This window comes from Neofelis nebulosa, chromosome 5, assembly GCF_028018385.1.
Source record: "Neofelis nebulosa isolate mNeoNeb1 chromosome 5, mNeoNeb1.pri, whole genome shotgun sequence".
NCBI classification, from domain to species: Eukaryota; Metazoa; Chordata; class Mammalia; order Carnivora; family Felidae; genus Neofelis; species Neofelis nebulosa.
Window position 1 is genome coordinate 90,217,661 of NC_080786.1, and position 17,732 is coordinate 90,235,392.

Below are 17,732 nucleotides of genomic sequence, written 5' to 3' on the forward strand. Positions count from 1 at the left end.
GGTGGGGAGGCACTGCCCACTGAGGGTATCCTCAGAGCACAGCCTCTAGGGCTTTGGGCCACCCCCTCTCACCCTGCACCCCCCCACCCCGGCCTCCCCTCTTGCCACACACTTGGAGCAAGATGGGAGACCTCAGACTCCATGGCCATGAGGGGCTCTCCCAGGGACAGTTCTAGCTGAGCCATTTATTGGATCTTTGGTTCTGTGGTGACTGCTACCATCCCCCTCACCTCCCTCAAAATTCCCCACCAGGCTGAGGCTTCTCGGAAAAAAAACTCTGGGAAACGGTTTTTCTTCTGGAGGTCAGGAATAAGCTGTCCCACAGGAAATACCAGATTCTTCAATCTGGGCTAGCCGGGCCTCCAGGCCTGCCTGGGGGCCCTCCCCCAGCCCACGCAAGCACAAGCACATGGCCAGGGGTCCAGGCTTTGGGAGGCTTGATGAGCTGCCTGCTCTGCTACTTTCCCTGGTGAGGGGGTGAGGGCTGTGGTCTAACCGCCCCGACTTCTCCTGGTGGTCTCACCATTGTCTTTGCAGTTTGTGCCATTTGGGCTTAAGGCTGAAAGCAGTGAGGGGACTGAAGCTGAAGCACAGTCAGGGATCCAAGCAGGATATGTACTGGGAGTGGGGTGTCTGCTCCCAGAGCCTTAGCCTCAGACTGAAGGGAAGTGACAAAAGGGGGTGTGTTTCCTCTAAGCCTCAAATCAGGATGCCAGAGGTCATCTTAGCAGCCCCCTGCCCTCTCGGATGAGTGCAAGGTCCTCTCTAGAGAGGACAGTCACCCTCAATCCCAGATTCCTGTGCCTCACGGTGTCACTCTCATGAGAGTGAGTCCAACCCTTTCTGTTGCAGTTTCTGCAAATTCTGTCTCCTAACTACAGTGAGAAGAGATCCTGATCCCTTGCCCTCCCCTGTGGGAGAATGTAGGGAGGCCTTTCCTGAGAGGTAAGGTCTATATGAATAGGAGGTAGGTGGTCCAGAGGACTAAGGTTTCCTTGTTCAGACATAAGCCAGGTGCCAAGAAGCAAAGAGAACTGTTAAATGCCTCTGCCTTCCTTCCTAGCCTTAGTGAGGTTCTCTGAATACCCTTGTATTCATTGCTCTCAAGTCTGTGCCTCTACCTAATGGGGGTGAGGGTACTTTTTGAGATCAAAGACCCTTTGGGAGCAGTGCCTGTTGACCTCCCTTCTGGCCATGTTGCCCCGCACATACGCCTGGGATGCACACAGTTCTGTCCACGTAGGGCTGGTGGCTTATACTGAACAATTGGCAGGGGGAGAGGAGTAGCTGGAGCCAGTGGCTCCAGGCAGCAGGATGCACGTGGCCCTGGCTCTGTCCTCCTCTTTTTTGTAATGACTGCCGCCCTGACAACAGGGCAGCTTTGGGCAGGACGCCATGCTGTTGACTTGTTTGTGTGTCTGAAGGCAGGAACTACAGTGCCACTGCCCTCCTGCCTGGCCCAGCAGTCCCAGCCCTCAGCTGGCCTCTCCCCACATCCTGAGGGAAATCCCCCAAGGGGGGAACTCCAGGGAAGTAGCCAGCTCTGGGGTGAGAGAGCTAGGGTGGGCAGGGACCAGACCCCCGATTCCTGTGTGTGCCCAGCGTGGCTTCTCCTTTCCCTAACCAGGCCAGAAGAGGTTGCTGGGGTGGAGAGACTCTACCCCTCTCTGAGGTCACCAAAAGACCTTGCACTGAAGGGAGATGCCCCAAAGTGCCCCTCTCCCAGCCCAGTGCCCCTCGTTGGCCGTGCTTCTCATCGCAGATACTATTCCTGAGAAGCTAGCTCCAGGGTCCCAGGCTATGGTTCCCTCCTTCTCCCAGCAGACCTTCCCACAGGTCAGCGTTCCTGCTCAACAGGGACCCCTGCCTCTCTCACCCACCTCTTTGTTCAGGACTCCCTTTTCTAAGATTCCCAGAATAAATAATTGCTATATGCTGGGCGGAGCCTCCTCACCTGCCACTGTTCCTAACATGGGTCTATAAACCTGTGCCTGGCTACTACTTATCTCTCTTGGTGACATGCCAGGGTGCAGGTCCAGGGTCCCTCTGCTCCTTCTATTGTATTGGATGCTCTCCAAAAGCTGATATTATTTTGCTCTCTTCTTCTGTGCCTTTCCATTATGTCCCTATAAGAGAGCTTGCTGGAATTTGGGAAGAGGGTACCAGGAGGAAATATACTTAGGGATCAGTTATTTTGGACCTGGCTTATCAGAAAAAACTACCCTGACCCTTGGTAGGGAGAGAGGGTTGGTTCCCACAGCACGTCTGACTTCTGGGCTCCCAGTGGCTATCCATATGAATAACATTCACCTGCCATGTCCCAGGTCCCAGGGCAGGTATTGGGCTTATACTGGGTCCACTCAATGGTTCTTCCTCTTCCTTCCTAGGCTCACTGTGCTCTGTCTCCATCGAGAAGGCATTGCCCGAAGACAGAGGCGTATACAAGTGCATAGCCAAGAATGGCGCCGGCCAGGCTGAGTGCTCCTGCCAAGTCACCGTGGATGGTAGGTCGTGCCCACCCATCACTGCCACACAAAGTAGTCCCCCTTCTCAGCCCTTCCCTGGCCAGCCATACCTAAACAGAACTGCATCCAAGACTGCCATCCCTACCTGAGGCATTTGTTTTGTGGGTATCAAGCCATCTTTTGCACAAAATGAGCCAGAAAGGAAAATGGCAGCTCTACTTGATGGCCCTATGTGACCTTGCAGCCCTGCCCCTGGCTGAGAGGAGGGGCCGCTCACCTTATTGTCCCCGCCCTGTCCCCAGTCCTGACCCCCAGATGCAGAAGCTTGCTGAGTGGGGAAACCAGGCACTGGGCTGGAGGAGAAAAGACACACCCACAGGAAAATGACTACATAGTATTTTACAAGCTGCAGCAGACAAGTGTCAGTGCTGGCAGGTCAGACCCGTGGTGAGGTGAGGACGGAGTAGAGCGGGGTCCACGTGGGGATACTTCCCTGAGGAGGTGAGTTGGGGCTGCATCTTTGGGTAGAGGGGAGAAGCCCTCTGCAAGAAGAGAAAGTAATTGTAATACAGCAGAGGGAGAGGAAGAAACGTGGGGGCAGAGGGCTGCCTGGTCTGAGTGGAGTTTCATTTTTTTTTTTAATGTTTATTTATTTTTGAAAAAGAGAGAGAAAGAGAGAGAGCACAAGCGGGGAGGGGCAGAGAGAGAGGGACACACAGAATCCGAAACAGTCTCCAGGTTCCAGGCCGTCAGCACAGAGCCCGACATGGGGCTGGAACCCATGAACCGTGAGATCATGACCTGAGCCGAAGTCGGACGCTTAACCTCCTGAGCCACTCCGCTCCCTCTGAATGGAGTTTCTGAGTGAGGAAAGGGGGAGGCCAGGCTGTGAGGGGTTGAGATTTATCCTAAAGAAGTGCAGGCTGTGTGTTTGTGACTCTTCTTTCTCTCTTCTTTGTGAAGTTTAGAATTAGAGCCTTAGAAGTAGAACAGACCTTGGGATGGTCTAGGCAACCACCCTCATTTTGAAGAGTAGAAAACCAAGGCCATTGAGAAGGAACATGTCCTACATGAGGTTTCCTGGTCTGTTGAGGGCCAAGCTAGAGCCAGAATGCTGTAGTGGGATTCACAATCCAGAGTGCTTTCTTCTTTTTTGATACTTGCCTGGAACTGTCTGAAAAGGTTGTGTGGGGGAAATAATTTCTTGCTCTTGAAATGCCTGGTTAGTAACTCTTAGTGACACGTGAAAAACTGGTGTCCAAATAAGGCAACTCAAAGACCAACTTTGTTGCTCTTCTGACTCCTGAATATGATCACTTGGGGTATAAAGTCCTGACCTGTTTCCCTGCCATTCCACAAGATGTAGAACCTTTGTCCCCATTCTCGGCTTTATAATCTGATTTCTTGATCATAAACACTGAGATCCGTGATATATTAGGAATGGAAGAAAAGAAAGTCTTGTCTTTTCTTTTTTTTTTTTTTTTTTTAAGAAAAAGAACGTTGAGGTGGCTCAGTCAGTCAGGCGTCTGACTTTAGCTCAGGTCATGATCTCACAGTTGTGGGTTCGAGCCCCACTTCAGGCTCTGTGCTGACGGCTCAGAGCCTGGAGCCTGCTTTGGACTCTGTCTCCCTCTCTCTCTGCCCCTCCCCTGCTCATGTCTCTGTCTCTCTCTCTCTTTCTCTTAAAAGTAAATAAACATTTAAAAAAAGGTTTTTTTTTAACTTTAAAAAAAATAACAAAAGAAAAAAGAGCGCTGAAAAGAAAAGTTAAAAAACATATACACACAATGGCAAAACAGCTTAAATTGTCAATAGCCAGCAGTAAAGCTGAAATGGAAGACTATTGTGTGTGTGTCTCCCTGGAGGAGTTCTGTGAATGTATCTGTCACTGGGGCTCTGGGTCCAAGGAGTGGATTTGATGGGTCAGTTCAGAGCCGGGCTTGAAACCCATGTTTTGAGGCTCTGGGTAGAGGCTGCTGCCGCCAGGTACTCTGTGGTGTGTGACCTGGGCTGTCACCTGCCCAGGTCACGTTTCCTGCTGCTTTTCCTACAGGTGCTGCAGTTTACAGAAAAAAAAAAAAAAAAAGTGTTTCTGGGAACTTGACTCCAAACAGCCCACACTTGAGAAGCATGCTAGACCCAACCAATCTAGAAGGAAGCCCCGCCTGCTAATAGCTGCTTTGAGGATCCCTGGATTCTTTGGGTCCTATTTACAGGGCTAGCTGAAGGCGGGACAGCAATTCATTCTCCTTATCTGCGAAATGTCAGCACCTTTTTGAGAAACAGCAAATGTTTTATTTTGAAAACCAAACTTAGTTTTCAAAATAAAAATTTCTTTTTCCCTATAGAATACATTTGGTTTTTTTTTTTTTTTCTTTTTTAAGGTTTGGGGAATTCATTCAGCAACATATGGGACTTTTTTACCCATAAGTTGGCTTCCTTCTACTAGATTCCCTTGTACTCTCTGCTAATCTTTTTTTTTTTTTTTTTTTTAATGTTTCATTCTTGGGAGAGAGAGAGAAAGAGAATGAGCAGGGAGGGGCAGAGTGAGAGAGGGACACAAAATCCGAAGCAGGCTCCAGGCTCTGAGTTGTCAGGAGCCACAGAGCCCGATGTGGGGCTCGAACTCACAAACTATGAGATCATGACCTGAGCCGAAGGAGGCATAACCGAAGGAGCCACCCAGGATCCCCACTCTCTACTAATCTTGATCACCATTACTTATCTCTAGTTTGGCCTTGGGGCTGCCGACTGAGATCTGGGTCTTAGAAGAGCTAGCAAAGAGGTCAAAGGGAGACCAGCTGAGATAACAGGACTGACTCTCAGTTAATTGGTTTTGTTTTTCAAAGAGAAAAAGGGCAGCCCCTTCACACCCACTCTTTTCCCTGTTGCTAGACTTGGAGATATATTAGTGTCCTGCGAGTGGGTGGCCTTCCTGCCACATGGAGTTTTATTTCTCAGTCATGAGCCACCTCTTCACAAAAAACTGCAGTTTCCCTAACTGCTCCCCTGCCACCTTGCCTTACCGTTTCCCCTCCTGTGCTCCCCTCAGCCCAGCTGCTTTCCTGTCCTCCTTCCATCCCCTGGTGCTCCCGGCTCTCCCCAAGGCAGTGGTACCTAACTGAAAGATCCCAGGGGGTCCATGGACTCTTTGAAATTATAGGCAGAATTTTGTGTGCTTTTAAATCAGAGCATTTTTCTGAAGAGAGCCCCCATAGTTTTTAATCAAACTTGCCCTAAGAAGGGACTGTTACTGAATTTGCAAGTTCGTTCATCGCATGGGGTCTCCTGATTTCTCTCTCCATCTGCAGCTGCCTGCTTAACCTCCCGATAGGACTGTGTCCCTCCTTCCCAAGGAGCAGTGAGGTTCCTCTCCACTATAGCTCATGCTGACATGAGCTGGCCCTACCCCCTGACAGTCACTAGCTATCAGTCACACAGCCTGTGCCAAACACCATGAAGACTATGTATCTGTGGCAAATATAAGGATATATTTCAGGACCTCATGAAAATGACTTTGGCTCATTGGCCACTCTGTATTAGCCACATTCCTGTTTTTCCCACTTAGAGTAAAGACAAAGGGAGGTAGCTTTTATAACTGAGCACATCTGGCCATTATCATCATGCTGTGTGTCTTTTCCCTAAGAAAAAGGGTGCTCTCGTGCACTTTCTTGATCCGGTCACACCCCTGTTCCTTCCAAGTGCAGCAGAAGGGCCAGTGTCAACCTTGTACCCCAGAAAGCACCTGAAGCCTGAACTCTTCCAGGGGGACAAAGCTGACCTTCAAGGTTTGCTCTGGCTAGAGGCTCTTGTGCATTTTTAGCTCATACAACAGTTGGGCAGGGTATCTCTTGGGGGAAAACTGAGGCTCGGCGAGGGTCAGCATCCTCCCCAGGTCATGCAGACAGTACACAGGAGATGCAGACTCTCTGAATGTCTCTGATCCCAAAGCTCTTGCCCTTGGAGCCACCCTGCACAGGGAGTTAGAACAGGATTTACCCTGACAGGGCTCACACCTGGGTGTGTCAGTTCTACAGCCTACCCTTTCCATGACTTGGTATGGCGTCTCTGTCTAGTGAATAGCATGGCAGTATCCACTGTCCAAGAGATCCAGGGCTGCCTTAGTAACAGCCCTTCCTACTGGGGAGTCCTCTGCTCACCTGGCCTGAGTGACCCATTCCCTCTCACTCCAGGTGAGAGGTAGGGAAACAAAACCCTTTGTAGGCCCAAATCCCAAGACAGGGCAGCTTAGGCCACCCTCCCCCAGCCACCCTGGCCACAGCTACCAGTGAGATCAAGGGCTTCATGGCCATGGAGGGTCGTACATTTGTGTGGTAAGAGGTGATGTTCCAGCGGGCATCCCGTGGTCATTCATCCCACTCTGTGCCAGGCACTGCTCTTGGGGCTGGGTTAAAAGCAGTGAAAAAACAGAAGGTCCTGTTATCGGGAACTTTACATTCTTGTGAGGGGGAAACAGTAACATAGATGAACAGACGTGTAATCTCAGGCAATACCAGGTGCTATGAAGGAAGCAAAGTAGGGTGTGGGGAAGATGTTACTTTTAGAGAAGGTGGCTGTGAGGCCTCTGTGAGGAAGTGACATTGGAACAGAGGCCTGAAGGAAGTGTGAAGGAGTCTCGAAGTAAGAAGGAAGAGGTACTGGTGAGAGCAAAGCCCGAGCAGAGGCTATACCTGAGGCATTCCCAGGAGTAGGAAGGCCAGGGTGGCTGAGCTGTGAGCCAGGACAGAGTGGTGGGAAACGAGGTGAGGAGTACCAGCAGCCAGATCTGTCTGAGTGTGGTGGGCCAGCTCTAGACATGGTGAAGGGTCACTCAGGTGACCCTGGTGACCAGAGTCTCCCAGTCCCTGTGTGGATGAGAGGGAGAGCAGGGAGACCTCCTGTGATGGCCCAGGCAGAAGGTGATGTCAGCTTAGGCTCCACAGAAGAGGTAAGAGGTGATGAGATTCATAATCTGTTCTCACAGTAGAGCTGATAGGATTTGCTGATGCATTAGAAATGGAGAGAGAGAGGGGCGCTTGGGTGGCTCAGTTAGTTAAGCGTCTGACTTCAGCTCAGGTCATGATCTCAGGGTTGTGGGTTCAGGTCCTGTGTCGGACTCTGTGCTGACAGCTTCAGATTCTGTGTCTCCTTCTCTCTCTGCCCCTCCCTCCCTGACTCATGCTCTGTCACTCTCTCTCTCTCTCTCTCTCAAAAATAAACAAACATTAAAAAAAAGAAGAAGAAGAGATGGAGAGAAAGGGGAAGTCAAAGTGACTTAGTTTTCATGGGGGAGCATGGATCAATGGTGGCACCACCTTCTGAGATAGGCATGTAAGGGGCAGGGGCCAATCAAGTGCCTGTGAAGTGTCAGATGTCCATTAGACGTCCAGGTGGGCACGTCACATAGGCAGGCATTTAGATGAATCTGGAGTTGAGTAAGGAGGTCAGGGTTGGAGGCAGGGTATGGGGAGCTGTCCACATAATAGGCCATTGAATGTTCTGGGACTGAATGAGGTCCCTAAAGTGGATGTGGATGGAGTAGGGAGGAGGAGGAGTAGGGCAGGACAGAGGTCTGGGAAGGAGACCAAGAGGGAATGGCCACAGTGGGACAGGAAGAAATCCAGGAGAGAGGGGTGCCCCAGAAGCCAAATGACAGCCATTTGAATAAGGAAGGAATGATGACATCAGTGTGTCAGATGCTGCCGCTGAGAACAGGATGAGCCTGAGACCATCAGCTTTAGCAATTCAAAGGGGTTTTGTGGCTGTGACAAGGGGGTTTAGTGGAGCGATAGTAAAAAAGCCCAAACTGTGGCATATAGAAACTGAGGGGCCTGCTGAAGTCCATGCAGCTAATAACTAACTGGGTGGGAATTTAAACACAAGCCTTGGCTCCTAACTACCATGCTTAACTGCCCCCATGGCCATCAGGAACCTCTGACTGTGCCTGAGCTGATAGCCATGCACCCTTCTTCCTGCCACATTCACAAGTCTGCTCCCACTTTCACGTTTGTCTGTCATGTCACCACAGGCAGCCAACATGCATTCAATTGAACTGAATAAAACTGCTTCCCCAGTAGGCCAAAGACAGTTGAATATTGGCAAATGATACGGTTCCACGTGAAACAAGTAGACAAAGCACTTAGCATCGTGCCAGGCATGGGCTAAGTAACCCAGTGAATGCCCACTGTTACTTTACATCTCATTTACTCTGTTGGGGTGTTACTCCTGTTTTCCTGGTGAAGGTCAGCTCAAAAAAGTTCAGGGAACTTGCCCAAGGACTCATAGGCCCCAAAGAGTAGAGCCAGCAAGGAGCTCTTTTCCTGACTAGAGCACCCGGTCTTCTGAAGGAGCCAGCTTGCTGCTTGCCCTCGGGCAGAGAGAGGCCACCCCCTCTGCCCCCTGGTGGAGCTCCTGGACGCTTGACCCCCTCCCACCCCCAGAAGCCTCCCAAGACCTCACTCCCCCTGCCTTAGGCTTGTAATTCAGGGAACCAACCTCCTGGGGAAGACAGAAGCAAAAACGCTGCCCTGAAGGGTCAGGTCCAGAGCTAGCCCAGGAGTGGATGGGGGTGAGGTATTGTCCATATAAGGACACATTTTCCTCCCTATGTAGAGGCCCCCCACCTCCCTATATTTCCATCTTCCCGTCCTTCTTTGGGGGCACAAACCGGCCAGCAATGGACTCCAGCCCTGGGGCCGAGATCTAGAAATGGAGTTCAATTTCATCACAAACTGATTAAAATAGAAAATACAAGCTGCTCTTAGTCTTGTATTACTATTATTTTTATCCCCTGGGCATCCATGTGAACACAGAGCTGGTTCTGATTAAGCACGTGGTCCTTCCAGCCCACCCCTTGCTGCAGCCCTCACAGAGGGCCGGTGGCTACTGGCGCAGGCACAGCCCCCATGGGGCAAGAGGACTGAGGGAAGTGGGGGCTCAGTCCCACCCCTGGGGGGCTCCAAGTCTGGAGGTGTGCCTGGTTTGAAAGGGAAACTTGAGCCCCTTTCCTCATGGTCAGATGGAAAGATAAAGTACACAGAACTTCTAAAAACAAAGCTCAACGCACATGACAGGGTAGTACACTCACATGTCAGTGTAAAAGCCAGCACCCAAAAGCTGAATACAGATGCGGAGGCGGGAAACATGCGGGTGGGGGCTGGTCAGGCAGGGCTTTTGAAAGTGGAGAATTTTAAAGCAGACTGGGAGGGAGCTGAGGAAATGTGGTGAGCAGGAGGAATGAATTAATAGGTACATGACCATTTTTCTCCTTTCCCGAGCACTACTGAATACAGTCTCTCCTTTGAGCATCTTAACACTACGGTAGAAGGAATAAGTGTACTTTCCTTTGCACGGGTGTGGAAATAGAGACCCAGGGCAGTTGACATGATTTGCTCATGATCCCAAGATTGCTAATGACAAAGCCAAAACTGGTACCCTCCTCCCTGGTCTCTACTCTAATGCCGCTTAGAAGCAAAGGCCCATGCGACCCCACGAGGAGAGAAGGAATCTCCGTCCTTGTTTCCCTTCCTTAGGAACCCAGGAAGACCAGCCTCTCATCCCTGGCTTGCTTATGCCTCAAGTTACACACCAGTTAAAAAAAAACAAAAAACAAAAAACCAAAGCAACCCCGTATTTCTCCTGCGATGTCCCCAGAACTCACCAGAAGAAAGATGGGCAAAGAGAGTATTCAAGCCAAGAAGCACAGAGCTCTGTACACTCTTGGCTGTCTCTTCTTCTTCTTTAAAAAAGGGGAAAACAAACACACTTTGGAGTGTACCTTCCTGTAAATTGTCATTGGTGCCTATCAGGTCTTGAAGGAAGGGAAGAAAGAAATATAGACTGCTACACCCTGGTTTATGGCACCCTAGTCCCCAGACATCAAGAGATACAACGATAGGTGTTCCTGTCTCTCAGAATAGTCCCTGAGACCCTCCATGAACCGCATGCCCACCTTTAGACACACAGGCACGTACACACATGTGCATACAAATACACACACACACGGCCTGTGTCACACACAGACTGGGAGTGACATATGAAAGTCATCTGTGGAGCTTCTGGATAATATGGACACCCAGGCCCTAACCAGACCAATTAAACCAGGATCTACAGGGTGAGACACCTATGTACAGCTGCTTCTAATGGGTAGCCAATGCTGAGAACCACACAAGTTGACAAATATTGAGGATTTTTCTGTAGCTGAGAATGACCATTAGGCCAGGGGAAAATACCCAGTGTGAGGAAGTGAAATCATCCCCTCCCCATAGGACTTTCTGTTTCTCCATCTGTATCCACATGGAACCTGGTGTGTGGGTGGCCACTGAGGAGACAGGACACAGGCAGTGTCAGCGATGGAAGGCACGGACCCCTGACTCACCATGTAGGATTCTGTTTGCTCTTATAGAATGTGGCAGAAGGAGAATAGTGGAGGCAGGGTAGGGCTTCCAGCTTGGTTCCCTCAGCACTGTTCCCTGCCATATACTGCTAGGAAACTCTTCATGAGGCCTACGCTCAACCATTCCTGTAGTTACATGTGTACAGCTTTGGCTGATTTCAGTAGGGAGTTGCCCCCATAGCCCCAGAGGCCTTGTGCCTCGGAGCTGCCGGTGAGCTTAGACGATGCCCACACCGGGCCTCCTTTCCTGAAATACCCAGCTAGAACTGAGAGTGGGCAGGCTTTAGGTTAGGAAGCTTGACTCTTTGTGGGAGGATTTATATGGGCCAATCCACCTTCTGAAGCAGAAATGAGACCCAAATGCCATCTAGAAGGAGCAGTGCATCCAGATGGGAGCATCAGGAGACCGTGTGCTAGGGAAGTGTTCATCCCTAGGCCCTAGTTCTGTGCAACCTGTGTCCACCACACAAAGCCCCAGGAACCAGTCTGGGAGAGGGCATGTGTTAGCAGCTAGGACTGCCCCATCCAGGAGGCAAGACAGCAAGATGGCCCTTCCTCCCTAGCCAAGCCACAGGAATGTGGTTCAAGCTTCAGCTGGAAAGTCCCACCCCCTCCTTCCTCCCTTTGAGTTTCCTGTCTTCAGGAGCCGGAAAATGAATGGCAGGAAGGGACTCTGACAGGGAGGCTCCCTCTCAGCACATCCCTGAGGAGAATTCCTTGTGGGGAAAATGCTGGAACACAGTGATAGCTGTTTAACCAGCTCCTTCTTATCCGAGTTCCTGGGTGGTTTCCCCAAAGCTTCCTGAAGTCTAGTCTCCTTGGGGCCCAGTAAGGCCCTTTCTGACCACCCAGCCCAGTGTGATGTTACTCTTCTGCCCCAACAAGGGAGAGAGTGTGGTGATGTCCACACTCGACGTTAAAATGGAATAGGGAACGTGGAAGAGAGGACCAAGGCATTGTGCACTCATCCACCTGCCATTTCAGGTCCACCCAGAAGGCTCGGTTTCATTGGACCCACTTTGAGGAGGAGTGCACAGCCTCCCATAATGGGTCCAAGGCTCAGTCCAGAGGGGGTGAAGCATGCCGGCTGCCTGCTCAGAGGCCTTCATCTGGTCTTAAAGTCTGTCAGTGACCAACTGTAGAAAGAAGTCTGGGAAATCAGAAGGTGCAGGCCCCTTCCAGACCATGAGCTGAGGCATGGACCCTGTCCCCTCTTTCTTCTGTCGGAGAGACCTCTCCATACAGAGCAGGCTTTTGGAAATACAGAGCAGTTAGCGCCAGCGAGTAAAGACCCAGTGAAGGGAAAAGATGGGAGAGAAGTGAGCACAGGGGTGCTGCCGCTCCTCCGACCCTGCCAGCGATGTGATTCCTGGCAGCCCGTGCCTACCATGCAGGGGAATGCATAATAGCTCCCAGCATAGCCTGTCCATCCATCTTGCCTGGGTGACTGCTCTCTCCACCTGATTTATAAGGCACAGTGGAGTGTGCGCACGCTCCTTCTTTGGTGCTCCGGTGGAGGAAGGTGCCCGAGGCAGGCGCCATCTGCTCAGCAGACACGGAGGGCCCCCAGAGTGGAAAGAGGAGACGGGGCGGGGGGGGGGGGGGGAGTGCTGTAATTTTGGTTGGGGTGGGATTTTTATTAAGACACCTCCTCTGTTCATTTCCTTGGGCAGCAGCCAACTAATATCCGTCATTACCTGTTCTGTTCCAGATGCTCCTGCCAGGGAGAATGCCAAGGCCCCGGAGATGAAAGCCCGGAGGCCCAAGAGCTCTCTTCCCCCAGTGCTAGGAACAGAGAGTAAGTACTTGCTCAGCTTTCCTAGGCAACCCCAGGACTGAGCCCCAGCTTCCTTGCCTGCACCCCAGCGAACCCCGTGAAGCCTTGGTGACTGGGCCAGTGGCCGTTTGGCACTGCCCACCTCTCCCAGCCTCTGCACAGCCTTAGTGGTGCATACCCACGTACACTCGCCACCTCACTCAGGCCCTCTGTGCTTCTCACCAAGACTCCTCCTCCTGATCTCTCCCAGGTGAGTCCTGCTGGGCAGAAGCTTTCCAAACCGTGGCTCTGCTCTCATCACTCCTGGTTGTGGTGCCCGGTGGTCCCCAGAGCCTACCAGTCCCATTCAAGTGGGCCTCACAGACATTGCACTTGTGCACACTTGTCCTGACGTGTGGTCTGGCCTTTCTTTCTGAGTCTGCCCCCAACTCCTGTATCCTTACTTTATGCTCAGGCCAGGCCGAGCTCCTCCATGTGCGATGGAAGTGCCCGTGCCGCTTCCATCATGCCTCTGCTCTGGGAGCACCTCTCTCCGTGAGACACCTCTTTCATGGGACAGACTCCCACTGAAAAGCCACGTCATCCCTGAGTTTGTCCTTGCCCCAGCTGCAAGTAACCCTTCCTTCCTGTGTGCTCCCGGAGCACTCAGCACCTCCCTGCTGCCACTGTCTTCTGCCCAGTGTCTGGTGATGTGTCTGTGGCTCACCCCTCCTCCACTGTGAGTCCCCTGAGGGCTGCCCCTGGGGCTTCCGGGATGCCGGGCCTTGCTCACAGAGGGACCTGGACTTGCTCATAGAGGGAGGTGCAAGAGTTGCAGCTGTGATATAAATAGCTGTGCAGGGAAGGACTTGTGTGACTCTACAAAGTGTCTCCCTCTCCCTGGTCTCACCTTCCCCCAGGGCCCACTGATGTATCAGGCACAACACCCCACAAAAATATCTCAATATCTTATAGAATTAGAAGAAAATAAACTTTTGGGTCAAAGAAAATGTTTTAATTCACAATATTAATATATTCATCTTTATACCAGTGCAGTTGTAAAATATAAGTTATGTGTGCATATACATATATATTTTTAAATTTTTATTTGTGTATTTTTAAGTTTATTTATTTTGAGAGAGAGAGAGAGAGGAGGAGGAGGAGGAGGGGCAAAGAGAGAGGGATAGAGAATCCTAAGCAGGCTCTGCACTGACAGCACGGAGCCCAGTGCAGGGCTTAGACTTGCAAACCGTGAGATCATGACCTGAGCCGAAATCCAGTCAGCGCTTAACTGACTGAGCCACCTGGGTGCCCCTTATTCTCCTCTTTTCAAAGCTCCATATTTATCCTCCTAATGATGAGCTTGGGTTCCTTGTGCATACTCCAGCCAGCTTCCAGGGGGATGCTCAGCCTTCAGTATGTTGGGGCAGCCAAATTGGAATTATAATGTCTAGTGGATATTTAACCAAAGTGGGGAGCTCAGAGTATCAGGAGTAGACCTTTAATAAGTTGCTGGAAATGCGTATATAACTGTAAGAAAAACCCAGCAAAAATGGGTTGGTGATTTTATTTTCCAAGATGATCACTTGGACCCATGCTCTGTTAGTTACGGCAAAATGGGAGCTTTGAAGAGCACCAGGTGGTTGTGACTTAGGGACCGATGCAGTCATTTGCCTCTCCTGAGGGCAGAGGCAGGAGTGCATGGACTTTGAGCCGGGCCATCAGCAGCCTGCTGCCCTCAGCTCTGGCACATCCATTACAGGCAGATCCTGGGGGCAGTGAGGTGGGGTCCAGGGGAAGGTTGTGAAGGAGAAAACAAGCTGGGGACAGTGAGCAGCCCGGGAGCTGAGCCTTTGCACTGGGGGAGAGAGGGCTGTGGGGCACACCGAACAAGTTGTCATCATCTGACTTGGGGTGGTGGCTCTCAACCCCTGCTGCATATTAGACACACCTGTGGAGCTTTTAAAACCTCTGCTGCTGGGGCAACCCAGCCTAGTTAGATCAGAATCTCCAGAGGTAGGATCCAGGCTTCAGTACTTGTTCAAGCCTCTAAGCTATTCCAGGGTGTGGTAGGTCAGCCTGGAAGCCTAGAAGCACCCTGTGCCCACACTGTTGGTCTTCAGAAACAGAGGGGGCCTCCCTTACTGCCTCTGTTCAGTGTGGCACTGCCTTAGGAGCCCTCATGCCCAGGTCCTCAGAGTATCTCTGGCACCAGCCCACAATCTCTACTCTTTAAGGAAGGAGCAAGATGCTGGAAGCAGAGCTGGAAGCCAAGGTTCTTACCCCTACAGAGTGAGTGGGGAGTGGGGCTCAGTCAGTGGCACTGCTTAGGGAGAGGGGCGGGCTGGCAGAAAGTGCTGGTTTCCCTTTCCATAGCAAACAAATACATCCATATCTAGATTAAGTCCAGAGGACGCTACTTGTCTGTGGAAGGGGAATTTTACTCTAGTCTTTGTCTTGCAGTTACAGACAGATGTCTTACCCCCCAAGGGGATGGAAATGTGTGTCTCCGTGTACAGTAATGACCACTTTGAATGGCCCATCCACCCAACCTCTCGTCACCCCAACACATCACCCGCTGGGCACTGAGGACATTAGCCGGGTGGTTCTGGTGGCCCCTCCACCTGCTTACATACCTGTGTTCGTGTCCTTCAGAAACCTGTAGAGTTCTCTGGGTGCCTCCTGAACACCATGGGGCTTCCTTCCCAGAGGCTCCTAAGAAGACAGCTGCTCAGAGATAGGAAATGAAGGAGGTGTCTTTTAGGCCTGTACCCCCAATCCTTTTCTCACTTGTTGGGCTAATTTGTATTATTTATTAATTGCATAAATTAAATATGCATGCATTCTTCTTTAAAACATTCTAAACAGTATAGAAATACACCAGGTGCAACATGAAAGCCCTCTTTCATCTACCCCCAGTTCCACTCACCTCCTCAAATATAGTCACAATTATTCTTTTTCTATGCACTTACATATACTTATGTAAATACAGCATGTAACCTGGACACCTCTGCAACTTGCCTTTTTCTCTTAGCATGGCCATCGGTCCCAGACATCTCTGATCCCATGAGAAAGCCCAATTGATTCTCTTGTCTCTGAGCTGTCTGGCTATAACATGTGTTCATTTTTTTCAAGGGCTGGGAAGTACCTAATCTAACCAGGAAGTCCATTTCTCCTGCCAGTAATCGAGGGAAGGCCAAGTGGTTTTCTTGCCAAACAGATCATAGCCAGATCCCTCCCTGGATGACCTCTTCCCACCCCCAGCTGTGTTGTTCAGTCCTGTGTGTGAGTTGTCAGGTATAAGAGTAGAGGGCACATGTCCACACAGTGGCCTGAGGGCCCTTGGGAGTGCTGCTGGGGACCATGAGGGAAAAGCCAGTTCCATCTGCCAAGCCAGGTAGCAGGGTGAGAGAAAACAGACAGAAGTACAAGCTAACCTGCTGACACTAACTCCCAAGTACAGGAATGAGGAGTGGTCGTTTGGGGTGACTTGGGACCAAGGAAACTCTGTGCCAGGTTATGAAGGAGAGAGGAGTGTGGTTTGAAGCGAAATGATGACATTGCTGGAGCACTGGAGGGAGGATCCCACTGGAAGGGATGCTGTGAGGCCCCCCACTCAGGTGCTCACTTAGTGTCTACTGAGCCCCCATGCAGCAGGCATCCTCTAAGGCGCTTAGTCACAGATCACTTCAGGCAGGTCTCATTCAACTGAGCTACAAGTAGTTCTCATCTTACAGATGGGCAAAACTGAGCCTCAGAGAGCTAGATCGTCCTGCCCAGGGTCTGACAGCTGGTAAGATCTGGAACTGTGAGGACAACCCTGATCCATGTTCCTGCTGCAGCACTGTGCCTTTGCCGGTCTCAGAGCTGTGCTTCGTGCAGTCCACACAAGCCTGGGCAAGTGCTGCCCCCAGGCCACGGCAGGGCAGGAGTCTGCTGCCCTGAGAGCTGGGGGGACAAGGAGAGTGACAGCTGGGTCCTGAGACCTGTCACGGTGTTTGCTGCATGCCTCTCAAGAGGCATTTTTTTTTTTTTCAACATTTTTTTTTTTAATTTATTTTTGGGACAGAGAGAGACAGAGCATGAACGGGGGAGGGGCAGAGAGAGAGGGAGACACAGAATCGGAAACAGGCTCCAGGCTCCGAGCCATCAGCCCAGAGCCTGACGCGGGGCTCGAACTCACGGACCGCGAGATCGTGACCTGGCTGAAGTCGGACGCTTAACCGACTGCGCCACCCAGGCGCCCCAAGAGGCATTTTTTTATAACTTTATTTTGATATAATTTCAAATTTATAGAAAAGTTGCAAGAATAGTATAAGGAACTCTTGTATGTACCCATTACTGAGATCCACCAATTATTTACATTTTTTCCCAGTGTCCTCGCATTCTCTATGTATGAATTCATATAGATATATTCACCGTTTATCAGATATTCATACATATGTATGCACACTATGTATATATTCATATATATTCACCATGCATCATGTAGGTATATAGATACCATTTATGAATAAATTAGAGACATCATGCCCTTGACCTCTAAATATGTCATTGTGTATCTCCTAAGAACATAACCACAATGCAGTTACTAAAATCAGGACAGTTAACATTGAACCAATAGTACTATTTAATGCAGGGTCTGCATTCAGTTTTTGTCAATTGTCCTGATATCCTTTAATGGTCCTTCCCCCCCCCCCCCCCCCAATGGGAACTTACTGTCAGCACTCTTGGAACACTTCATCCACTCCTCCAGTTCAGAATGGTCATCCCCTACCTTTGGAGAAAGAGCAAGAAAGAAGTGCACAGGCCCAGGGTGAAGCACCCAAGACTCCGCCTGATTTGAGTAGGCACAGGGAGGCAGCAGCGCCTTGTTGGATGTCCAGATGCGCATTTCTTGCGCCTGGCTCTGGGGCAGTGCTCCAGCACAAGACATAGCCAGAAAGCACTAGGCTGGAAAGCGAGGGACAAAAGTCTTGGTTCTGCCTCTCATTGAACATATGGCCTTGGTCAAAGCCATTTGTCTCCAGACCTGTCAGATGGGGACTCCAACTGAGCCCAGAATTTTTCCATCTCTGATAGCAGTTCGTTCAATGGAATGCTTTTGTGTGTGTGT

General features: G+C 50.7%; 1 protein-coding gene across 7 annotated transcripts in view; it reads left to right on the top strand.

Moving 5' to 3' along the window:
• Positions 1–17,732, top strand: part of MYLK (myosin light chain kinase) — a 282,724-nt gene that overhangs the window by 200,889 nt on the left and 64,103 nt on the right. For 5 of the 7 annotated variants that reach the window (XM_058731151.1, XM_058731150.1, XM_058731153.1 and 2 more), the window contains 2 exons: positions 2,388–2,504; positions 12,572–12,658. In XM_058731151.1, the coding sequence (XP_058587134.1) occupies positions 2,388–2,504; positions 12,572–12,658 (204 nt within the window). Of the gene's footprint in view, positions 1–2,387; positions 2,505–2,834; positions 2,967–12,571; positions 12,659–12,713; positions 12,888–17,732 lie in introns of those variants that run through there. The other 2 variants (XM_058731154.1, XM_058731155.1) reach the window with 2 other exon arrangements.